We start from the raw sequence: 26,408 nt of genomic DNA on the forward strand, positions 1-26,408 counted from the left end.
ACTTGCACAATTGGTGGCTGACTAAAATCTTTTTGCCCCACTGTAGATTTTTCTATTGTGTTATTGAATGTACATTTGTTTATTCCATGTGTAACTCTGTGTTGTTGTTTGTGTCGCAGTGCTTTGCTTTATCTTGGCCAGGTCGCAGTTGTAAATGAGAACTTGCTGTCAACTGGCCTACCTGGTGAAATAAAAAAATAGAAAAATATATATACTGTTCAGGTGATGTGCATCTTGGACAGTCAATGAATCAAATCATCCTCCCATACATGGCCCATACATAGCAAGCGCTTTAGAATGCCCTTCAAGCCAATCAGAAATGAGTATTCAATGATGCCGTGGTATAATCTGAGATAATTGGCTTTTAGGTTCCGAACCGTCATTGGTTTGGGTGCATTCTTTTGATCAAAACATATTAACAACTATATTGGTAGAGAACATTGAACGGAATAAGGCTATGTCATTAACTACATTTTGACCAGAATGCAGATAGAACCTTACAGTCCCAAGCTCAAACATAGCCCAAACATAGTCCAAATATTGCCCAAACATAGTCCAAATATAGCCCAAACATAGTCCAAATATAGCCCAAACATAGTCCAAACATAGCTCAAACATAGTCCAAACATAGCCCAAACATAGTCCAAATATAGCCCAAACATAGCTCAACCATAGCCCAAACATAGTCTAAATATAGCCCAAACATAGTCCAAATATAGCCCAAACATAGCCCAAACATAGTCCAAACATAGCTCAAACATAGTCCATACATAGCTCAAACATAGTCCAAACATAGCTCAAACATAGTCCAAACATAGTCCAAACATAGCCCAAACATAGTCCAAATATAGCCCAAACATAGTCCAAACACAAGCAATTTTAATGATTTCAGATAGTGAAATGATGTTGCAGTAAATTCTTGATATCATTATGACTGGGGCCTTGTGCTGTAAAGGAGGTCAAGGCTGGTCAAACACAGAAGCTCCTCTGATAGCTGTGTGTGTTTGATGTTCAATGCTACACGTTCCTCCTCTCTTCTCCACTCCCCCTAGCCCGAGCCCCTCCTCTCCTCTCCTACCCCGTCCCGAGCCCCTCCTCTCCCCTCCTACCCCGTCCCGAGCCCCTCCTCTCCTCTCCTACCCCGTCCCGAGCCCCTCTGATCTGCACTGGCACTGATTATAAAACCCTCTCCACCTTCACATTAGCATCAGAGTCATGGTCAGCTGGCTTTGTGTTATGAATGGGGGAAACAATATCAATAACAACAACAAACAACTAAAGTAGTCTGTTGTCCAGTTAGGAGAGGAGGACAGGAGAGTAGGAGAGGAGGGGAGGAGGACAGGAGAGTAGGAGAGGAGGGGAGGAGGACAGGAGAGTAGGAGAGGAGGGGAGGAGGACAGGAGAGTAGGAGAGGAGGGGAGGAGGAGAGGAGGGGAAGAGAGGAAGAGAGGAGGAGAGGAGGGAGGGGAAGAGAGGAAGAGAGGAAGAGAGGAGGAGAGGAGGGAGGGGAAGAGAGGAGGGAAGAGAGGAGGAAAAAGGGGAGGGGGGAGAAGGGGAAGATAGGAAGAGAGGAGGGAAGAGAGGGGGAAAGGAGGGGAGGAGGGGACGAGGAGAAGAGAGGAAGAGAGGAGGAGAGGAGGGAGGGGAAGAGAGGAGAGAGGAAGAGAGGAGGAGAAACATAGGAGGGGGAAGAGAGGAGGGAAGAGAGGAGGGAAGAGAGGAGGAAAGGAGGGGAGGAGGGGAGAAGGGGAAGAGAGGAAGAGAGGAGGGAAGAGAGGAGGAAAGGAGGGGACGAGGGGACGAGTAGAAGAGAGGAAGAGAGGAGGAGAGGGAGGGAGGGGAAGAGAGGAAGAGAGGAGGGAAGAGAGGAGGAAAGGAGGGGGGGAGGGGAGAAGGGGAAGAGAGGAAGGGTGGAGGGGATAAGGGGAAGAGAGGAAGGGTGGAGGGGATAAGGGGAAGAGAGGAAGGGTGGAGGGGATAAGAGGAAGAGAGGAGGGGGAGGAGGGGATAAGGGGAAGAGAGGAAGAGAGGAGGGAAGAGAGGAGGAAAGGAGGGGAGGAGGGGAGAAGGGGAAGAGAGGAGGGTGGAGGGGATAAGGGGAAGAGAGGAAGGGTGGAGGGGAGAAGGGGAAGAGAGGAAGGGTGGAGGGAGAAGGGGAAGAGAGGAGGAAAGGAGGGGAGGAGGGGAAGAGAGGAAGGGTGGAGGGGAGAAGGGGAAGAGAGGAAGGGTGGAGGGGATAAGGGGAAGAGAGGAAGAGAGGAGGGGAGGAGGGGAAGAGAGGAAGGGTGGAGGGGATAAGGGGAAGAGAGGAAGAGAGGAGGGGAGGAGGGGAGAGGTCTTTGATAGTGCAGATCAAGGAGGAGAGGTAAAGTAGACCGTTGTGTGTTTTCATCCACAGCCTCCCAAGGTCCTCTCTGATGCAGCCTGACTGACTGTATGGAGGTAGCTGTAAGGGGAGGCCAGCCTGCCTGTATGGAGGTAGCTGTAAGGGGAGGCCAGCCTGCCTGTATGGAGGTAGCTGTAAGGGGAGGCCAGCCTGCCTGACTGTGTTGAGTTAGCTGTAGGGGAGGTCAGCCTGCCTGACTGTGTTGAGTTAGCTGTATGTAAGGGGAGGCCAGCCTGCCTGACTGTGTTGAGTTAGCTGTAAGGGAGGCCAGCCTGCCTGACTGTGGGAGTTAGCTGTAAGGGGAGGCCAGCCTGCCTGACTGTGTTGAGTTAGCTGTAAGGGGAGGCCAGCCTGCCTGACTGTATGGAGTTAGCTGTAAGGGGAGGCCAGCCTGCCTGACTGTATGGAGTTAGCTGTAGGGGAGGCCAGCCTGCCTGACTGTTTTGAGTTAGCTGTAAGGGGAGGCCAGCCTGCCTGACTGTGTGGAGTTAGCTGTAAGGGGAGGCCAGCCTGCCTGACTGTGTTGAGTTAGCTGTAAGGGGAGGCCAGCCTGCCTGACTGTATGGAGTTAGCTGTAAGGGGAGGCCAGCCTGCCTGTATGGAGGTAGCTGTAAGGGGAGGCCAGCCTGCCTGACTGTATGGAGTTAGCTGTAAGGCGGAGGCCAGCCTGCCTGTATGGAGGTAGCAGTAAGGGGAGGCCAGCCTGCCTGACTGTGTTGAGTTAGCTGTAAGGGGAGGCCAGCCTGCCTGACTGTGTTGAGTTAGCTGTAAGGGGAGGCCAGCCTGCCTGACTGTGTTGAGTTAGCTGTAAGGGGAGGCCAGCCTGCCTGACTGTGTTGAGTTAGCTGTAAGGGGAGGCCAGCCTGCCTGACTGTGTGGAGTTAGCTGTAAGGGGAGGCCAGCCTGCCTGACTGTGTTGAGTTAGCTGTAAGGGGAGACCAGCCTGCCTGACTGTGTGGAGTTAGCTGTAAGGGGAGGCCAGCCTGCCTGACTGTGTTGAGTTAGCTGTAAGGGGAGGCCAGCCTGCCTGACTGTATGGAGTTAGCTGTAAGGGGGGCCAGCCTGCCTGTATGGAGGTAGCTGTAAGGGGAGGCCAGCCTGCCTGACTGTGTTGAGTTAGCTGTAAGGGGAGACCAGCCTGCCTGACTGTATGGAGTTAGCTGTAAGGGGAGGCCAGCCTGCCTGACTGTATGGAGTTAGCTGTAAGGGGAGGCCAGCCTGCCTGACTGTGTGGAGTTAGTTTGGGGAGGCCAGCCTGCCTGACTGTGTTGAGTTAGCTGTAAGGGGAGGCCAGCCTGCCTGACTGTTTGGAGTTAGCTGTAAGGGAGGCCAGCCTGCCTGACTGTATGGAGTTAGCTGTGGGGAGGCCAGCCTGCCTGACTGTGTTGAGTTAGCTGTAAGGGGAGGCCAGCCTGCCTGACTGTATGGCGTGCTGTAAGGCGAGGCCAGCCTGCCTGTATGGAGGTAGCTGTAAGGGGAGGCCAGCCTGCCTGACTGTGTTGAGTTAGCTGTAAGGGGAGGCCAGCCTGCCTGACTGTGTGGAGTTAGCTGTAAGGGGAGGCCAGCCTGCCTGACTGTGTTGAGTTAGCTGTAAGGGGAGGACAGCCTGCCTGACTGTGTGGAGTTAGCTGTAAGGGGAGGCCAGCCTGCCTGACTGTGTTGAGTTAGCTGTAAGGGGAGGCCAGCCTGCCTGACTGTGGAGTTAGCTGTAAGGGGAGGCCAGCCTGCCTGACTGTGTTGAGTTAGCTATAAGGGGAGGCCAGCCTGCCTGACTGTGTGGAGTTAGCTGTAAGGGGAGGCCAGCCTGCCTGACTGTGTTGAGTTAGCTGTAAGGGGAGGCCAGCCTGCCTGACTGTGTGGAGTTAGCTGTAAGGGGAGGCCAGCCTGCCTGACTGTGTGGAGTTAGCTGTAAGGGGAGACCAGCCTGCCTGACTGTATGGAGTTAGCTGTAAGGGGAGGCCAGCCTGCCTGACTGTATGGAGTTAGCTGTAAGGGAGGCCAGCCTGCCTGACTGTGTTGAGTTAGCTGTAAGGGGAGGCCAGCCTGCCTGACTGTATGGAGTTAGCTGTAAGGCGAGGCCAGCCTGCCTGACTGTATGGAGTTAGCTGTAAGGGGAGGCCAGCCTGCCTGCATGGAGGTAGCTGTAAGGGGAGGCCAGCCTGCCTGACTGTGTTGAGTTAGCTGTAAGGGGAGGCCAGCATGTGTGTGTGTGTCACTGTGGATGTGGGAGTCCAGCTGTGTGTGTCAAAGCGGTGTGTACCACTCAAAGCTCCAACAGGGGGAGATATGCAGGTTGAGTGGGAGAGATCACTTTAATTGGTTTAGCGGGGGTCCCATTGAAGCTGTGGAGAGCATTGTGTCTGGAATGAGAGGCGAGTGGACAATAGCACTCAATCAGCTCCCCATTCTGTGGTGGAATGAGGCAAGTCTGTATGGTCCCTCTCAGTGAAACTGCTCCCTCGAGTCACTCCTGTGTCCCTTCTGGGTTCTCCTCTTATGGGAAACATCACAATGATGCCGTAAAATCTTTGATATCATCTGGCACATATAGATACTGTACAAGAGACAACGGTAAAAAGAGATAGGGCTGGAAAGGGAAAGAGGAAAAGTGATGTGGATGGAGGGAGAGCCCACTGGGCACACTCACTGGTTGAGGCAACGTTGTTTCCACGTCATTTCAACAAAATGAATAGATGTTGAATTGACGTCTGTGGCCAATGGGAGCTGGGTTGTTTTGGTGCAGATTCTCTCATATCTTCATCTCGCTCATATATTCATCTCGTTAAGTGCCTTGCTCAAGGGCACAGACAGTTTTTTCACCAAGTTGGCTCAGGAATTCAAACCAGCAACCTTTCAGTTACTGGCCCAATGCTCTCAACCGCCAAGCTACCACTCTCCATAAAAGAACCCTGTCTGGCTACAGGTAAAAACCATTTTGGTTCCAGGTAGAACCATTTTGGGTTCCATGTAGTACCCTCTGTGGGAAGGGCTCTACATGAAACCCAAAACAGTTCTAAACTCAGCAAAAAAATAAACATCCCTTTTTAAGGACCCTGTCTTTCAAAGATAATTCATAAAGATAATTCAAATAACTTCACAGATCTTCATTGTAAAGGGTTTTAACACTGTTCCCCATGCTTGTTCAATGAACCATAAACAATTAATGAACATGCACCTGTGGAACGGTCGATAAGACACTAACAGCTTACAGACGGTAGGCAATTAAGGTCACAGTTATGAAAACTTAGGACACTGAAGAGGCCTTTCTACGGACTCTGAAAAACACCAAAAGAAAGATGCCCAGGGTCCCTGCTCATCTGCGTGAATGTGCCTTAGGCATGTTGCAAGGAGGCATGAGGACTGCAGATGTGGCCAGGGCAATAAATTGCAATGTCTATACTGTGAGACGCCTAAGACAGCGCTACAGGGAGACAGGACGGACAGCTGATCGTCCTCGCAGCAGCAGACCATATGTAACAACACCTGCACAGGATTGGTACAGCCGAACATCACACCTGCGGGACAGGTACAGGATGGCAACAACAACTCCCTGAGTTACACCAGGAACGCACAATCCCTCCATCAGTGCTCAGACTGTCCGGAATAGGCTGAGAGAGGCTGGATTGAGGGCGTGTAGGCCTGTTTTTAAGGCAGGTCCTCAACAGACATCACCGGCAGCAACGTCGCCTATGGGCACAAACCCACCGTCGCTGGACCAGACAGGACTGGCAAAAAGTGCTCTTCACTGACGAGTCACGGTTTTGTCTCACCAGGGGTGATGGTCCGATTTATTTACTGTATTATTTATTTATTATGTATTGTCGAAGGAATGAGCATTAAACCAAGGCCTGTAATCTGGAGCGGGATCGATTTGGAGGTGGAGGGTCCGTCATGATCTGGGGTGGTGTGTCACAGCATCATCGGACTGAGCTTGTTGTCATTGCAGGCAATCTCAACGCTGTGCGTTACAGGGAAGGCACCCTCCTCCCTCATGTGGTACACTTCCTGCAGGCTCATCCTGACATGACCCTCCAGCATGACAATGCCACCAGCCATATTGCGCATTCTGTGCGTGATTTCCTGCAGGACAGGAATGTCAGTGTTCTGCCATGGCCAGCGAAGAGCCCGTATCTCAATCCCATTGAGCACGTCTGGGACCTGTTGGATCGGAGGGTGAGGGCTAGGGCCATTCCCTCCAGAAATGTCAGGGAACTTGCAGGTGCCTTGGTGGAAGAATGGGGTAACATCTCACAGCAAGAACTTGCAAATCTGGTGCAGTCCATGAGGAGGAGATGCACTGCAGTACTTAATGCAGCTGATGGCCACACCAGATACTGACTGTTACTTTTGATTTTGACGCTCCCCCTTTGTTCAGGAACACATTATTCCATTTCTGTTAGTCACATGTCTGTGGAACTTGTTCAGTTTATGTCTCAGTTGTTGAATCTTGTTATGTTCATACAAATATGTACATGTTAAGTTTGTTTAAATAAACACAGTTGACAGTGAGAGGACGTTTCTTTTTTTGCTGAGTTTACTTGGAACCAAAAGGGTTCTACCTGGAACCAACAAGAGCTCTTCAAAGGGTTATCCTATGGGGACACCCGAAGAACTCTTTCAGGTTCTAGATAGCACTTTTTTTGCTACGAGTGTAGGAATAGGAAAAATGTTACTTGTTACTGAGGCTAAGCTGTGCAGCCCCCCCAAAAATAAAACAAATACTGCTATCAGCAGTTAAAAGTTAATATACCTTCATTTGATAAATATTCCTAATCCTAGTGAACCCACCAGGAAAAGCTCCTTAACTACAGAGGGCCTCTATAACCAGGTGGCCCAGAGGGGAACTGTAGGGAAAACTCTCCCATTCACAGAGCTCTGGGCCATGGTCTGAGTCTGTTTGAGCAGCCTGGTCCTCAGGGACTCCAAGCTGTTTGACTTGGCCAGCTTCGGAGCTTGGGTACAGGGGGACGGTTGTCCATACTGCCTGGAGAACTGGAGATTCTTCCTGACCCATTTTTTCCCTGGTCGTTTTTTCAGTCTTATTTTGTAGAGGTTGGGTGGCAGTGATGTGTGTTTGTGGCAGAGAGAGTTAGAGTCAGGGCAGGGAGAAGAGAGGGAGGGAGAGAAAGGGGATGAGAGAGCGAAAGAGAGAGTGAGGGGAAGAGAAAAGGTCAAGCTCAGAGGATAGAAAGAAATGAACAACTTTCTTCCCTTCTATTTGCCTCTGTTGCATTTCTTCTCCTTATCCAGCATTTCTTCTCCTTGTCCAGCATTTCTTCTCCTTATCCAGCATTTCTTCTCCTTATCCAGCATTTCTTCTCCTTATCCAGCATTTCTTCTCCTTATCCAGCATTTCTTCTCCTTATCCAGCATTTCTTCTCCTTATCCAGCATTTCTTCTCCTTATCCAGCATTTCTTCTCCTTATCCAGCATTTCTTCTCCTTATCCAGCATTTCTTCTCCTTATCCAGCATTTCTTCACCTTGTCCAGCATTTCTTCACCTTGTCCAGCATTTCTTCACCTTGTCCAGCATTTCTTCTCCTTATCCAGCATTTCTTCACCTTATCCAGCATTTCTTCACCTTATCCAGCATTTCTTCTCCTTATCCAGCATTTCTTCTCCTTATCCAGCATTTCTTCTCCTTATCCAGCATTTCTTCTCCTTATCCAGCATTTCTTCACCTTACCCAGCATTTCTTCTCCTTATCCAGCATTTCTTCTCCTTATCCAGCATTTATTCTCCTTATCCAGCATTTCTTCTCCTTATCCAGCATTTATTCTCCTTATCCAGCATTGCAATACAACATATTTTCACATAAAACCAGGAGCCTAGTTCTCTTCCAATCTCCTCTACACTGGCCATATCTGAGTCCAAATGTTTTCCTTATGTCTCGGTCCAGTTGTTCTTCTTGTCCTCTGCTTCACTCTGTTTCTTAGGATATACTGCATTTCTAAATAAGATAGGAGGGCGCGCACCTGTTCCCAGTATATCTGTGAAGTATCAGACTGATATTCTGCAATCAGGAGTAACACGCACACATTCACACACACTATAAATGCGGTCTCGTTATACCTCACAGCCACCCTTACCCTTGTGAAAATCTTGTGGTGGAATTAATGAATGTCATTTTCACACATGAGCCACCGTCGTCCACACATAATGGGCCACCCCACAACAACGTTTAACCAGTGCATGTGTCCTTTGGGCTTGATCATTTGGGCCACAGCAGGAGGTGGTAATTGACTGTGTTCCAATCAGGGCTGAAAATCGGATGGGGTTCCCTCTTCTCCCTCTTCTCCTGTCTCTCCTTCCCTCCTTCCCTAATTAGATCACATTAAAGTGCTGTATTCCGAGGGCTTCCCCAAATGTTCCTCCTTGAGGATGCACTTGAGGCCTCACACGTCTTTTTGAGCTCTTTCTAGATTAACTATTGACAATATAGAAGAGGTTGCCTATATATAGCACATCCATTATAATGACACAGCACAAACAACCATGCTAGACTATGGCTTCACTATGCCTCCTGTTGTTATAATCACCGTAGGGCTACGTTCTCTTCCCTCATTCTCTCTCTTTCTCTCTCTCCCTTTCATCCTCTTCCATCCTCTCTCCCTCCTGCATCCCCCCTCTATCACCCTCTCTCTCTCTGTGCCTCCCTCTGTCTGTGGTAAAAACACGCAGCAGGGGGTTGTGGGTAGAAGGCGTCTCCTGCTGTGAGGGTTGTCTCTGGCTCAGAGAGAGATGAAGGTCGAACACACTTCCAATCAGAACAGGAGGAGGAGGAGAGTGAGAGTTCTCTATTTATTTAAAAACAGAGAAATGTTTCAATCTAGTTCTTTCACCCTCTTCTTTCCCCTCCTCTTCCTCCTCATCCTTCTCTTCTTCACTCTTCCTTCTCGAAATGTGATCTATTTGGAAAGAGAGAGAGAGAGACTCTTTTGTAAATTATCTACCTCACTTGCTTTGGCAATGTTAACACATGTTTCCCATGCCAATAAAGCCCCTTGAATTGATTTGAATTGACTGAATACACTGATCATACACCTCTGATTGAACCAGGCCCCCTCTCATTGAAGCCACAGTAGTTCAAGGCATGGAAAAATGGAAAACTGTCCATCTTTGTTCAAATATATCATTTTTAAGACTGTCATAGTACCAATAATTGCTTCCAATACACCAGATGTATGTCCTTGAACCAATATTTTTGTTATCTAACACAAATAAGGTTCATTTAGTTGCTAATGGCAGCCTGCAGTACCGTGGTCGGCCTTCAATTTGAGTTAATCAATGAGAGGGGGCAGCACTCAAACTGAGCATGTTATGTCTCCATGAAATGCCATCTTCACCGACTTCATTTGGCTTCAATGAGTCTTCACATAGGAATGAATGGTGTCATGTGATCGATGTCTTTATTCATTAATATATACAGTCATTGGATTGAACACACCCCTTTCCTTACCCCCAACTTTGACTACTCAGTGACACTGTGACATCACTGTCTATGTGCACTAAACGAGCTGTGTATGAACGAGCTGATGATCTCCACAAACATTACGTCATGAGGGGCCGCTTGTAAGGGTAGAAGAGCTCTGTGGGAAAGAGAGAGACTTTTATTTTTGTCTCAGCACACACACACACACACACACACACACACACACACACACACACACACACACACACACGCATATCAACACACACACACACACACACACACACACACACACACACACACACACACACACACACACACACCTCTCTAAAGGTTTGTTCTAACAAGGGGACAAAGAGTGGGGGCCATCCCCGTCCAGCCAAGGAGGTTGCACTAATAGAGAGAACCAGCCAAGCCTCTGGAAGGGATGGGGAAAAGAGGAAGAAGAATCCTGCAGTCTCTTAGGATTTACAATAGTGTGTGTGTGGGGGGCATTGAGAGAGAGAGAGAGAGAGAGAGAGAGAGAGAGAGGGAGAGAGAGGGGGAGAGAGAGAGAGAGAGAGAGAGAGAGAGAGAGAGAGAGAGAGAGAGAGAGAGAGAGGGAGGGAGAGAGAGGGGGGGAGAGAAAGGAAAGGAGGGGAGAAGGAAGGAGGGAGAGTAGAAATAACCAACTGAGCAATAGAGGACGTTTGACATATAATTTCCTTCTATACTTTGAGCCTGATCTTTTCTCTCCCTCTCACACTTCCCTCTCTCTCTCTCTCTCTCTCTCTCTCTCTCTCTCTCTCTCTCTTCTTCTTCTTTCTTCTTCTATCGGTAAGTCTTACACCACTACTTTGATAGAGGGATAGAAAGGGACGAGTAAATGATATGTCTCTGAGAGCTGACAGCTCAAGGAACACAGATGCAGAGTTGTTTCGCTTTTCTTCTCTCTGCAGTTGTCAACGGCTGCATTTGCATATTTCTAAAGTCTACCAAAGAAAATAGCCTGCAGCTAGAGTAACCTAGCCACTGTGCATATTGGAGACAGAAACAGAGAGGGAGAGGGAGGGAGTGCAGACAGTGAAAGACCAAACCAGGGAAGACAGGACCTGGAAAGTGAGAGAGAGTGAAAGAAAAGGTTGGATGGAGCATGGGATCTGGGACAATCCTGCTGCCCTCGTGGACTGGAGTTTATAGTGCACCTCTTCTCTGCAGCCCTGAGTACAGAGATAGACAGGGAGAGATAGAGCAAATGAGAGAAAATAGGGAGAGAGAGGGGGAAAGGAAAAGACAGAGAGAGAGAGAGAGAGAGAGAGTGCAAAATAAAAGAGAGAGAGAGAGAAAGAGAGAGAGAGAGGGAGCAAAAGCGAGTGAGAGAGCAAAAGAGAGAAGAGAATGAGAGTAAAAAGAGAGAGAACAGAGGGAGAGAGGGCTAAAATATGTGCATCATAAGGACTCTTCAGCTTCCTTCATGAATATCAAACAGTCGACCCTGGCCTGTTCCATGCTGCGTCAACACAACACATGAGAAACATTACTGCTCTCCTCCCTTTGTACACACACAGCAATATGCATAGAGTTGGTTCTCCTGACCACACCACCTGACCTGATCAGGGAGGACTCTGGACCCTGGTTAGAGGCTATAGGTCTCCTGGTCAGGGACGACTCTGGACCCTGGTTATGGGCTATATGTCTCCTGGTCAGGGAGGACTCTGGACCCTGGTTAGAGGCTATAGGTCTCCTGGTCAGGGAGGACTCTGGACCCTGGTTAGAGGCTATAGGTCTCCTGGTCAGGGAGGACTCTGGACCCTGGTTATGGGCTATATGTCTCCTGGTCAGGGAGGACTCTGGACCCTGGTTATGGGCTATATGTCTCCTGGTCAGGGAGGACTCTGGACCCTGGTTAGAGGCTATAGGTCTCCTGGTCAGGGAGGACTCTGGACCCTGTTTAGAGGCTATAGGTCTACTGGTCAGGGAGGACTCTGGACCCTGGTTCGAGGATATAGGTCTACTGGTCAGGGACGACTCTGGACCCTGGTTATGGGCTATAAGTCTCCTGATGAGCGAAAACTCCTGGCCCTGTATATGTGTGATGAGAGGGGTACCGAAGGCTATTATAGAGTGTGTCGGTGGTGTTCGCATCATGGCTACATCATCATCAATCATTTAACAAAGGTCATTAAACCATTATTATTCTGTTTTGTCAACAGCCATGATACCATGATGATGCATGTTGCATCCCTTACAGAAAAAACATTTGTTTGGAAACCTTCACGTGATCACGTTTTCACATTTGTGGTTTCATGTTGTCGCTTGTTGCTTTACACTTTGTAAGAAACCTCCTCTCTACCTAACCAAAGACAGTACAGTGTGAAGATAGGCAGAAATTGCTTCTCCATTCGTAAACCCTGATCACACTTGAACTCATTGCGGCGTTGGCTGGCTAAGCTCATGAGCAGAAACACGTCATCGGGTGTAACGGTCGTCTCGTGCCGAACTGCCATTGTGCAGGCCGTCAACTCAAAGGCCCTCCATCAATATAAAGTTGTTTTTGACGAAAATCAAAACGTGTCAGTTTGTCACTTTCAGGAGGTTGGGTGCGATGTTTCAGTTTCAATGACTCAATATTTTGGACAAATACAGCCTACTGTATGCTCTCGTTGGCTGGCCCTCACTTCATACTCGTCACCAAACCCACTGGCTCCAGGTCATCCACAAGACCCTGCTAGGTAAAGTCCCCCCTTATCTCAGCTCACTGGTCACCATAGCATCACCCACCTGTAGCACACGCTCCAGCAGGTATATCTCTCTAGTCACCCCCAAAACCAATTCTTTCTTTGGCCGCCTCTCCTTCCAGTTCTCTGCTGCCAATGACTGGAACGAACTGCAAAAATCTCTGAAACTGGAAACACATATCTCCCTCACTAGCTTTAAGCACCAGCTGTCAGAGCAGCTCACAGATTACTGCACCTGTACATAGCCCATCTATAATTTAGCCCAAACAACTACCTCTTGCCCTACTATATTTATTTTGCTCCTTTGCACCCCATTATTTCTATCTCTACTTTGCACATTCTTCCACTGCAAAATCTACCATTCCAGTGTTTTACTTGCTATATTGTATTTACTTCGCCACCAAGGCCTTTTTTTTGCCTTTACCTCCCTTATCTCACCTCATTTGCTCACATCGTATATAGACTTATTTTTCTACTGTATTATTGACTAAATGTTTGTTTTATTCCATGTGTAACTCTGTTGTTGTATGTGTCGAACTGCTTTGCTTTATCTTGGTCAGGTCGCAATTGTAAGTGAGAACTTGTTCTCAACTTGCCTACCTGGTTAAATAAATAAAGGTGAAATAAAAAATATATACATTTAAAAAGGCTGGGAATTTCAATACAATCAAACTGGCAAGGACAATGATCACAAATCAGTCAAAACCTGGCGAATAGAGTAGCAGATCTATTTATGTAGCTATTTGTTTAGGAAGTTGAAAACACATTATCAACAGATGTATATCAACAGATTTTCATTGGATTTCATGTTGCTAAAATGCTGTCAGATCCACTTTAGACAGTGTCTCAGATCTAGGTTGTGCCTTTAGATTTAGAGAAAATGAATAGCAAAGAAGGTGTCTTCACTTCTCTCATTGATTTATCAAACCCCTGTCTGGTCTGTAGGGTCTGCTTCCCAAGCGCAAGAGAATCGCGATGTTGCGTCTCTGGGTTAAGAAACTCTGTGACCTAACCTTCCATCACAGTCGCCTTAGTTCCCCCGCGGTCCCGATAGCGTGATATTTCAATTCAATTCATTTCAATTCAAGGGCCTTTATTGTCATGGGAAACGTGTTAACATTGCCAAAGCAATGTCACCATCTCAGCTGTCCATCAAAGCCCTTTAGCTTCAGCCAATCAGTGTGCCCACATGCACATCTGGACTTGGACCCCTCCCACCCCATGTCAGAGTGTTTTAGTCCGAGGAAGAGGAAAGTTTTGGCCTGGAAGATTGTGCGTACATCTAAGAAAAAAGTACATTCCTATTGTAACCGAAGATCCTGCATGTGTGTGTTAATTATGTGTGGTGGTGATGAAGAAAAATACAAGTCTTGGACTGTTCCTGACAGATAGCATGTAGCGAGTCAGAACATCTAGAAACAAGCATGAAGTAAGCCTACATCTACAAGCATTAAGTAGGCCTACATCTACAAGCATTAAGTAGACCTACATCTACAAGCCTTAAGTAGGCCTACATCTACAAGCATTAAGTAGGCCTACATCTACAAGCATTAAGTAGACCTACATCTGCAAGCCTTAAGTAGGCCTACATCTACAAGCATTAAGTCGGCCTACATCTACAAACAAGCATTAAGTAGGCCTACATCTACAAGCATTAAGTAGGCCTACATCTACATGCATTAAGTAGGCCTACATCTACAAGAATTAAGTAGGCCTACATCTACAAACATTAAGTAGGGCTACATCTACAAGCATTAAGTAGGCCTACATTACATCTACAAGAATTAAGTAGGGCTACATCTACAAGCATTAAGTAGACCTACATTACATCTACAAGCATTAAGTAGTCCTACATCTACAAGCATTTAGTAGGCCTACATCTACAAGCATTAAGTAGACATACATCTACAAACAAGCAGCCTACATCTCCAAGCATTAAGTAGGCCTGCATCTCCAATCATTAAGTAGGCATACATCTACAAGCATTAAGTAGGTCTACATTTCCAAGCATTAAGTAGTCCTACATCTACAAGCATTACGTAGTACTACATCTACAAGAATTAAGTAGGCCTACATCTACAAACATTAAGTAGGCCTACATCTACAAGCCTTAAGTAGGCCTACATCTACAAGCATTAAGTTGGCCTACATCTACAAGCAAGCATTAGCTAGGCATACATCTACAAACAAGCATTAAGTAGGCCTACATCTACAAGCATTAAGTAGGCCTACATCTACAAGCATTAAGTAGGCCTACATCTACAAGCATTAAGTAGGCCTACATCTACAAACAAGCAGCCTACATCTCCAAGCATTAAGTAGGCCTACATCTACAATAATTAAGTAGGCCTACATCTACAAACATTAAGTAGGGCTACATCTACAAGCATTAAGTAGGCCTACATTACATCTACAATAATTAAGTAGGGCTACATCTACAAGCATTAAGTAGACCTACATTACATCTACAAGCATTAAGTAGTCCTACATCTACAAGCATTTAGTAGGCCTACATCTACAAGCATTAAGTAGACCTACATCTACAAACAAGCAGCCTACATCTCCAAGCATTAAGTAGGCCTGCATCTACAATAATTAAGTAGGCATACATCTACAAGCATTAAGTAGGCCTACATTACATCTACAAGCATTAAGTAGTCCTACATCTACAAGCATTAAGTAGGCCTACATCTCCAAGCATTAAGTAGTCCTACATCTACGAGCATTTAGTAGGCCTACATAGCGGGTGAGGGCTCAGAAGCAGAACTCTCAGATGAGTTCCAGATAGCCGTTTGTACATGTCATCTGTTATCACATTAACTTCACATAACATGTGATCACATGAAAACATGTGCGTTTGGAAGACTTCACATGTGATGACATTTTAAATTAATATGGTTTTTCGTAAGGAATGCTACTATACATTAGGACAAAGCATATCTACAACCTCAGAAAAAAGGTTTTCAAAATGGTTATTTGGCTGTGCCCATAATAGGAGAACTCTTTGAATAACCCTTTTGGGTTCCATGTAAAAACCCTCTGTGGAAAGGGTTCTACATGGAACCAAAATTGTTCTACTTGGGTTCTCCTTTGTGGACAGCCCAATAACCTTTTAAGGTTCCAGATAGCACCTTTTTTTCTAAGCGTGTACCGGTGGAAGTTATGGTAGCATTAAATAAATGATCCCCGTGCTTCTGAGGGCGGTTTATGAATACATAAACCATGATAAGCTAAAGTGATGTGTGAATGAGGTGAGCGCAGTAAATTACGCGTTCCTTAAGTGTAGTAAAATGTACCCGTTTGCTCGTCGGTAATTAGATAAACAATGTAATGATATCCGGACATTATAGTTGCATTTCGCTTGGATGATTGACTTTTACCATGGAATGCCTTCCTGTTTGTGATGACGGCCTAATAGTAGCAATAATAAACTTTTCATGAGGTCATGAGGGGGTGGGGGGGGGACATAAGATGACAAAATTCTCAAATTGTATTGATCCTGCAGGACACTGTAATACGACCAAAAAACTTTGTCGTAGTTCTATACTAGCTATAAACACGCAATAAACTCTCTCTCTCTATATATATATATATATATAGCTTAACTATTAAATTCTAATATTACATAAGCTTACAGTAAATATAACCGTTTTTGTTGCAGCCTAATAAATAAAGAATTGTTCTTATTATTAATAATATTAGTATAAATCATTATTGTTATTGTAATCATCAATATTGTTATTTGCTTAACTATTATTTTATTGTTACATTAGTCTGTTGGTTTGATGTCGTTTTTATAGGGTTAAAATAGCCTACACCTCCATGTTGAAATTGTTCGTTCATTTATTATGTTTATTATTAGTTATTTATTTTGTAAATTATATATATACATAAAAAGCATACCTGCCATGTAATTTGATTCAACGGAATACCGAACATTCCGCCGCCACATGTAGGCCTAGGTCTAGTCTATAAGGACCCCATCCTGGGTTATGGGGATTTGTGCAATCCAGGTCCATTTAATAGCTCTCGATTGAAAACCAACTTTGATGACTTGAAATACTTATATTTTTGTCTTCTTCCATGCATTGAATTCTCGTGTCGCCTGTGGGTTCCTATTCTGATACTGCTGCGTTTCTCGCGGGTTAAAACTGAATGCCCTCGCGTAGGGAGGGCAGCTCGCCCCATTGATGGGAAGACATACTAAACACCCCTACCCGGTTACCATGGTGATTTGAATAGGAGAAGGGGGAAAAGTGCTCGGTTGTATTGTGCATTGGATTCCGTTTAGCCTACATGCACCATAATTCTGACAGTTTGTCCTGGAATACAATTTAACAGTAAATTAATAGAACACAATACAATACAATAGAACAGATGGCAGTTTTTTTTCAAGTTTAAGGCCTAACTTGAGTGCACAAATCGAACTTATGCAAAGCTCTGGCATGCAAGGGTACACTCTTACAAAAATTGGTTATTTGGGGTTCTATATAGAACCCCTTGGTTCTTTGGAGGAGAACGGGTTCTGCAGTGGCTTCAGAAAGTATCCACATCCCGTGACTTCCACATTTTGTTGTGTTACAAAGTGGGATTAAAATGGATTGAATTGTGTGTGTTTTTTTACTATCTACACAAAATACTCTGTAATGTCAAAGTGGAAGAAAAAATGCCAACATTTTATTTGAAATAAAACACTAATATATCTTGATTATATAAGTATTCAACCCCCTGAGTCAATAGGCTACATGTTATAATCACCTTTGGCAACGTTTACAGCTATGAGTCTTTCTGGGTACCTGGATTGTACAATATTTGTACATTATTCTTACAAAAAAATATTTAACCTCTGTCAAGTTGGTTGTTGATTATTGCTAGACAGCCATTTTCAAGTCATGCCATACATTTTAAATCCGATTTAAGTCAAAACTGTAACTAGGCCACTCAGGAACATTCAATGTCGTCTTGGTAAGCCACAGTGTATATTTGGCCTTGTGTTTGGGGTAATATTCCTGTTGAATGGTGAATTTGTTTCCCAGTGTCTGATGGAAAGTAGACTGAACCAAGTTTTCCTCTAGGATTTTTCTTGTGCTAAGCTCTATTACGTTTCATTTTATCCTAAAAAACTCCCTAGTCCTTGCTGATGACAAGCATACCCATAACATGATGCAGCCACCACCATACTAGAAAATATGAAGAGTGGTACTCAGTGATGTGTTGTGTTGGATTTGCCCCAAACATAACGCTTTGTATTCAGGACAAAAAGTTAATATCTTTGTCACATTTTTTGCAGTATTACTTTAGTGCCTTATTGCAAACAGTATGCATGTTTTGGAATAACTATTTTTATTCTGTACAGGCTTCCTTATTTTCACTCTGTCATTTATGTTAGTATTGTGGAGTAACTGCGATGTTGTTGATCCATCCTCAGTTTTCTCCTATCACAGCCATTAAACTCTGTAACCATTTTAAAATCACCAATGGCCTCATGGTGAAATCCCGGAGCTGTTTCCTTCCTCTCCAGCAACTGAGTTATGAAGGGCGCCTGTATCTTATGAAGGGTGCCTGTGACTGGGTGTATTGATACACAATTCAAAGTATAATTACTAACTGCACCATGCTCAAAGGGATATTCAATGTCTGCTCCTGAACTTATTTAGGCTTGTGTTATTAGAATTTGAGCTTGTTTGTTAACTTGCCTAGCTAGCTAAACAGAAAAAGATAGGCAACTTTAATTTGGCAATTTTACCAGCTAACCCTTTCAAATAAACATTTTTTTTTATTGGATATGCCAAATACAGCTACAGACCCAACCTGACATTGGCAATTAGCTAATTGTTAATTTTATTTCAGTATAACTGTGGAGTCAATTAAGGGGACTGTTTCATGAAGCCATTAGAAGGCTGTTGCTGACAGAGGAAGTAGTCTACTGTATACATTTATAATAAATATTGGTGATTCAATAGCCTAGTTAATCATTACATGACTTTTAACACACTATCTATGTTTTACTCAGACTGGCAGTAACACTGAACCATCAGAGGCAGAGGATTTATTTTTCTGCTGCTGCTGACGACAACTGCATGTAAGTTGTTTTTCTACATCATAATAATTAGGCTATGTGTCTGCATAGCGCTTTGTCTTTTTGAAGATTAACTCATGTACATTTCTGAAGATTAACTCATATTGTTGCTCTTTTTTATCTCTTGAACCCAGACTGTACTGGCAGTATGTAGCCCAGCAGCAAAGGATTTGGACCTGTGGCAGGAGTTGGACCTGTGGATGAAAGGCAGCCGGTTCGAATCCTGGGCCAGGCGCTAGAAAAAAAAATGGTCGCAATTGATCTGACAAATGGAGGGCTGCTGGGTTCACATCCTCAAAACATTCCTCTGTCGTTGGCACCTTATGGCACCATGCAGGGTTCTATATGGAAACATTTTGGTTCAGTGAAGAACCTCTAGAGTTCTGAAAAAAGAACCCTGTAAAATAGAACTCTTTTTGTTCTATAAGGAACCTTTTTTTCTAAAAGTGTATCCTTATAGCCTATGAAGGCTACACACAAATGTTCACTTTTTCTTTCTCCTCCCCCAACATTTTTGAATCAGATCCAAGAGAAATGTTCCGGGAAGGAAAACTTCAGTTTTGGCTGCAAATGTATTAGCCTGCACCTGGTTGGGTGCAATTTCTCTTCTTTCAATTCAAAGAAAGCTCCCTGTGTTGAGAGTTTCGGTTTCTAAGACTGGGAAAATTTTGTGGTTAGAAATATTAGAAAGGTTATGATTTAGCTTACCGTCACTCGCACACACTCTGGAAACATACTATTAAAATAACATTTCTCCCGGAGATTGAAAAAACTAAAGGACTCTACATGCTGGCTTACCTCGATCCTGTGTAAATGTAAATATTGCACCCTCACCCGCACTCGCCCGTGCGTCACGCCCAGTGGGTCCTGCCTCAGTACAAAAAAGAGAGGGCATTAAGATGCAAGTGGCGTACAGAACCCCTGGGTGTTTATCCAGAGCCGACCTTATACCCTTGACACAGCCCCCTCCGCTCTGCGCTATTAGACAGAGGATGAACAACATAGATCTGTTGCGCTGTTTGGGCCTGACATGAGATCCCTGACTGGCGAGAATGGCAAGAGTCAGTGTTTCCCTCCAATCCCCAAAGGACTGCACAATTTGGCCTTGTTTGCATGGGGCTTCTCTCTCTCCGTTAGAATGGAGAGTTTCTCTTCAATCCCCATGATATTGGGGTCATTTCATTTGATTGTTTCTTGATTAGGCTAATTACAATTTTGTTATTGTGTTCTAAATGCTACAATACTAATATCATTAGGTAAATATTACTTTAAATATTAATAATAATGTAGGGTACGCTATGATAGCCTAATTGCAATGTCAATATTATATATTAGCCTATATTATCATCTAATCAATGAGTCTGTAATGTATTTTCTTCAGAAAAGGGAACCTTACCTAGAGCACCCGAGGCAGCACAGCTCTCAAGACGTGTCAACCCCTCTTTGTGTATCGTCCAATCAACAGGAGTCCTGCTCTCTACTTCCGCTGGTAATTGGGGGAAGATGGGAAAGGCGTGCGCACGCATGGTACAGGGTAAACACTCGCTTCCAGAGAGGAACGGGTAGAAGTGTCAGATGGAAGGAGAAAAAGAGTGAAGGAAGAAAATAGATAAAATCATTTATGTAGACCGTTGTGTCATTTGGAATTGTGTAGCTTCCAACACTTCAGATTCGAAGAGCAGATGCGGAGAAGAGTGGTGTTTTTCCGACAAGCCTCCTTCGATACGGATCCTAGAAGAGAGCGTCCTTTTGTGGGAGTTTACTGAATATATACGTCCAGCAGAAAACCAAAACTTTTCATATTTTAATTCTTAAAAATAAAATAAAAATCCTACGGAATGCATAAAGATAATTTTCTATTCGCCAATCGCTGCCTTTAAACTGGTGGAACGTGAATACATGTTCATAGGCCTACTAATAGATAAACTAAAACATCAACTTTCATTTGCATTTTTGTTAATCTTTTCGATGGATTAGTTGGCATTTTTTTATCTCCATTTTATGGCATAGTATAACATTCAACACGCTTTCTCAAAATTTTTAAACATTTTTATTGGATTTAGAGCACTCTGTTTGAGAAGATAAATTGATCCAACGAGGGAAGAGGGAGATCAATCACAGGCTTTATGGTTTGGGGAATGGCAACAGCCACCTCCAGTCCATACCTGGCCAGCAATAGGATCCTGTCCACCGGCTCCATCGTGCACTCAGACCGGGGGGTCGGTGACATGCAGCCGGGGAGCACCGCTGTCACCTCGGTGTCGGACGGATACAGAGGGGACTCTTCGGTGAAGATGGTGCAGAGTGACTTTATGCAGGGCACTATTGCGACGAGCAACGGGGGACACATGTTAAGTCATGCCCACCAGTGGGTGACATCGCTGCCACACGCCGCCGCTGCAGCAGCCGCAGTGGCAGCTGCCGAAGCCGGTTCTCCCTGGTCTCCCGGCCCGGTGGGAATGCCAGACAGCCCGCAGCTGCAGGACGTGAAGAGAAACTCCGGCAGAGAGGACCTGCACTCGGGCTCCGCTCTACACCACAGGTCTTCGCATCTGGGCTCCCACCAGGCACACCCAGGAGCCTGGGGAGGCACCTCAGCCGCTCACATATCCAGCATCTCCGAAGGACAGCAGCAGCAACAGTCGCTGATTTACTCCCAGCCCGGGGGATTCACGGTTAACGGGATGCTCAGCTCACCGGGTAGTAGAAGCCTAATGCACCCGGGGATGGTGAGGGGGGAATCCCCTGATCTCGACCACGGCAGCCACCATCATCACCATCACCACCACCACCACCAGCATCCACATCATCCGCAGCACCACGTCGGGGTGAGCCATGACGCTCAGTCCGACGAGGATACGCCAACCTCGGACGACCTGGAGCACTTCGCCAAACAGTTCAAACAGCGCAGGATCAAACTGGGCTTTACACAAGCGGACGTGGGATTGGCGCTGGGCACCCTGTACGGAAACGTCTTCTCACAGACCACGATATGCAGGTTCGAGGCCCTGCAGCTGAGCTTCAAGAACATGTGCAAGCTGAAGCCGCTGCTCAACAAATGGCTGGAGGAAGCTGACTCGACCACCGGTAGCCCCACCAGCATCGATAAGATCGCGGCGCAGGGCAGGAAGAGGAAAAAGCGCACGTCCATCGAGGTGAGCGTCAAAGGAGCTTTGGAGAGCCACTTCCTCAAAAGCCCCAAACCAGCAGCCCAGGAGATCACCTCTCTGGCGGACAGTCTGCAGCTGGAGAAGGAGGTGGTCCGGGTCTGGTTCTGCAACCGCAGGCAGAAGGAGAAGAGGATGACGCCGCCGGGGCTGCCACACAGCCCGGAGGACGAGTACTCTCCGGTCGACAACATGAGCGCAGGCACACCGTCACCTTCCATGGACTGCAAGCGAATGTTCAGCGATACGTGAGAAATAAACAGAACACCGAACAATAATATTTTGGAGGGCTGAAATAAGACACTGTCAGGGCTGAGAAAATACTAGCAAGATAAATTATATTTTACGTGTGCCAAGCGGGAACAGTTACTTTTAGGCCTACATGAAACAATGAAACAAAACAAAAATCTTACCCATCCACATTACTCCATCCTGACCAACGGTGTGTCTGGTATTTTCTCTTAGGAAAGTTAGAAATTAAAACATGCGATATTAGGCAACACATTGTCGAATGGACAATCTTAATCCGTTTTTAGCCTGTTATATATTACAATAAAGTGTGTGTGCGTGTGTGTGTGTTTCACAAACTATATCTTTCCCTTTTATTTTATTTTGAACCAAAATTATTGTTTCAGTTCTCTGCCCCATCTTTGGCCCCATGTGAAAGACAACGATACGCTTTAACATCTCCCCATGATCGCCCTTGTTATTTTGTAATTTTTCATATTGTGTGGGCCTATTTTAGAACAAACTAAATCAACGACACTTTTTTTTTGCAGCACTAATTGTTATTGGAAATGTTCCCTTCTGCAGTTGAAGGGGGTCACATTACATTCCCAATTATATGCTTTTGTTTTGTTTTTACAAACAAGTTATGATAGAATATTTTTAAGAATCTGAATCTTTTTCACCATGCTGACCTTCTGTTCTAATGCTACCATATAATTCATGTACTATAATGAGCAATACTTTATTTACCCTCAACTTTGTATTATGTGGTATTGCTAACTTAACCCTTTTATTCAAGTTTGTTATGATTAGACTGTTATTGCAGTGATGATGATAGGCCTATGCCTGCCTACATGTTATGTTCAAAGGAGCACGAATTCCCAAAAGCTGACGTCATTGTTGTTTGTTATAGCCTTGTATACTTCTATGTGATGATTTTGACAGTAGCTTAATATATTTTAAGTGGTTATTTCATGAAGGATTATTGAGAACAATAAATTGGTCATAACGGATACCATTGTGTTTTCAATGTCAGCACACCAAAAGTACTATAGGCCAACTTTGAAGATCTGATGTGCAAAACATTCGACAAAGGCCTAATCGAGACCCTGTCTTGTAGGGCGGGCGGTGCTGCTCATCCTGACCTACTGATGTGAGAAGAAAACTTGCCACCCAACATACCAACCTAAAAAAGTTAAACTTCATTGAATTAATCCACTATAGGATATACATGCAGGGGAGTGCAAAAGGACATTTATGAAAAAAATACAAACTTTGGAGTGTGTTTTGGTCTAATAGCCTAGTGAAATTATGTTAGTGTATTCCTGCTTTTCAGGAAATGCTCTTTTAATGCAATGTACTGTAAATGCAGTCTACATTTTATTATTTGTGTAATGCTTTTCTTTGAACTAAAACTAATGATGCGTTCGTTTTTTATTAGGCTATTCGACGTTGTTGATCTGTTTTGTGTTTAATGACTAGGCCTATTCATTCGCCTATAGTTTTTGCTGACCAAAACGAAAAAAAAACAATAGGCCAAATTGTCTGTTGTCTTTATTTGTCCTGTCGGTTGTGTAAAGAAACACCCGAATAGGGGCCTGAAAAATCTTGAGGTATAGGACAAACCAGGCCTAATTGCTTTTGGTCACATTGCTATGCCTATAGGCTGTTACAGGCCTATTGAATTAACAATAATGCTAGCTATGGTGCCCGTGGACTGTTTGGGATCTCTGTAAATATACGATTTGGACTAGTTTTGAGAAGTTCAAACTTGTTTCTTGGCGTGGGACAAAACACACCATCCACCTGTGAAAGATTCACATTTCGCGGATGATCATACCACAGCGGGTATATATATATATTACCATTATTTAACTAGGCAAGTCAGTTAAAGAACACATTCTTATTTTCAATGACGGCCTAGGAACAGTGGGTTAACTGCCTTGTTCAGGGGCAGAACGACAGCTTTTTACCTTGTCAGCTCGGTGATTCGATCTCGCACCCTTTCGGTTACAAGTTCAACACTCTAACCACTAGGCCGTCTCAAAGTTGCTTAGCAGCTCAATTCAAACCTTGGTAAAAAGCATCCACTTAACTATCTTCCTCATTGAATTAAAACTGACATGTTAGACGTTTATAATAGGCCTACTTATTTGAGTAGGTTTACACGCTGTCATGAGACATGGAAAAGTGCTTATTTTAGTCTACACAAATAGAATAGGCCTAGGCCTATTCCAGAAGAGAACAAAATATTCTAGATCAGAAAAAATCAGAATAGCAATTTGCATAAACATAATTTAAAGATTATATATATACAGTACTAGTCAAAAGTTTGGACACACCTACTAATTCCAGGGTTTTTCTTTATTTTTTACTATTTTCGGCGATGTAGAATAATAGTGAAGAAATCCAAATTATGAAATAACTCATATGGAATAATGTAGTAACCAGAAAAGTGTTAAATAAATTCGATTTTAGAGTTTAGATGATTCAAAGTAGCCACCAATGCCTTGATGACGGCTTTGCACACTCTCATTCTCTCAAATCAAATCAGTTGTTTTTGGTCACAAACACATATCTAGCAGATGTTATTACGGATGTGGTGAAATGCTTGCGTTCCAAGCTCCAACAGTGCAGCAGTATCTAAAAACAATTCACAACAATACACATTAATATTTAAAGTAAAATACTGGAATTCAGAAATATATAAAATTACATGGAGCAATGTTGGAGTGGCATTGCCTAAAATACAGTAGAATGGAATACAGTACATATGAGATGAGTAAAGCAGTATGAAAACATTATTTAAACATTATTCAAGTGACTGATGGTCCATTATTAAAGGGGACAGTGATTCCAAATCTATGTATATACAGTTGAAGTCGGATGTTTACATACACCTTAGCCAAATACATTTAAACTCAGTTTTTCACAATACCTGACATTTAATCCAAGTAGAAATTCCCTGTTTTAGGTCAGTTAGGATCACCACTTTATTTAAACAATGTGAAATGTCAGAATAATTAGTAAAGAGAATGATTTATTTCAGCTTTTATTTCTTTCCCTACATTCCCAGTGGTTCAGAAGTTTACATACACTCAATTAGTATTTGGTAGCATTGCCTTTAAATGGTTGAACTTGGGTCGAAGGTTTCGGGTAGCCTTCCACCAGCTTCCCACAATAAGTTGGGTGAATTTTGGCCCATTCCTCCTGACAGAGCTGGTGTAACTGAGTCAGGTTTGCAGGCCTCCTTGCTCGTACACGCTTTTTCAGTTCTACCCACAAATCTTCGATAGGATTGAGGTCAGGGCTTTGTGATGGCCACTCCAATACCTTGACTTTGTTTTGAAGTATGCTTCAGGTCATTGTCCATTTGGAAGACCCATCTGCGACCAAGCTTTAACTTCCTGACTGAAGTTTTGAGATTTAGCTTCAATATATCCACATAATTTTCCGTTCTCATGATGCCATCTATTTCTGAAGTGCACTAGTCCCTCCTGCAGCAAAACACCCCCACAACATGATGCTGCCACCCCCCTGCTTCACGGCTGTGATGGTTTTCTTCAGCTTGCAAGCCTCCCCCTTTTTCCTCCAAACACAACGATGGTCATTATGGCCAAACAGTTCTATTTTTGTTTCATCAGAACAGAGTAAATTTATCCAAAAAGTACGATCTTTGTCCCAATGTGCAGTTGCAAACCGTAGTCTGGCTTTTTTATGGCGGTTTTGGAGCAGTGGCTTCTTCCTTGCTGACGGCCTTTCAGGTTATGTCGATATAGGACTCGTTTTACTGTGGATATAGATACTTTTGTACCTATTTCCTCCAGCATCTTCAAAGGGTCCTTTGCTGTTGTTCTCGGATTTATTTTCACTTTTTGCACCAAAGTACGGTAATCTCTTGGAGACAGAACACGTCTCCTTCCTGATAGGTATAGCGGCTGCATGGTCACATGGTGTTTATACATGTGTACTATCGTTTGTACAGATGACCGTGGTACCTTCGGGCGTTTAGAAATAGCTCCCAAGAATGAACCATACTTGTGGAGGTCTACATTGTTTTTCTGAAGTCTTGGCTGATTTCTTTTGATTTTCCCATGATGTCAAGCAAAGAGGCACTGAGTTTGAAGGTAGGCCTTGAAATACATCCACAGGTACACCTCCAATATACTCAAATGATGTCAATTAGCCTATCAGAAGCTTATAAAGCCATGACATAATTTTCTGGAATTTTCCAAGCTGTTTAAAGGCACAGTCAACTTACTGTATGTAAACTTCTGACCCACTGGAATTGTGATACAGTGAATTGTAAGTGAAATAATCTGCATGTAAACATTTGTTGGAACAATTACTTGTGTTATGCACAAAGTAGATGTCCTAACCGACTTGCCAAACCTATAGTTTG

At 44.5% G+C, this 26,408-nt stretch overlaps 1 protein-coding gene and 1 long non-coding RNA gene across 2 annotated transcripts; one reads left to right on the forward strand and one right to left on the reverse strand.

Annotated features, from left to right (window-relative positions):
* Positions 1 to 9,173: 9,173 nt before the first annotated feature.
* LOC112246000 lies at positions 9,174 to 10,047 on the reverse strand. The gene is made up of 2 exons (XR_002952845.2): positions 9,846 to 10,047; positions 9,174 to 9,294 (listed from the first exon to the last, which is right to left on the reverse strand). It is a non-coding gene; the product is annotated as an uncharacterized LOC112246000 (long non-coding RNA).
* A 9,981-nt stretch (positions 10,048 to 20,028) lies between these two features.
* On the forward strand, positions 20,029 to 23,019 carry pou3f3a (POU class 3 homeobox 3a). The gene has a single exon (XM_042319882.1). The coding sequence runs from the start codon at positions 20,738 to 20,740 to the stop codon at positions 22,028 to 22,030; it is 1,293 nt and encodes a 430-aa protein (XP_042175816.1). The 5' UTR covers positions 20,029 to 20,737; the 3' UTR covers positions 22,031 to 23,019.
* The last annotated feature ends 3,389 nt before the right edge of the window (positions 23,020 to 26,408 follow it).

This window comes from Oncorhynchus tshawytscha, linkage group LG03 (genome assembly GCF_018296145.1).
Source record: "Oncorhynchus tshawytscha isolate Ot180627B linkage group LG03, Otsh_v2.0, whole genome shotgun sequence".
NCBI classification, from domain to species: domain Eukaryota; kingdom Metazoa; phylum Chordata; class Actinopteri; order Salmoniformes; family Salmonidae; genus Oncorhynchus; species Oncorhynchus tshawytscha.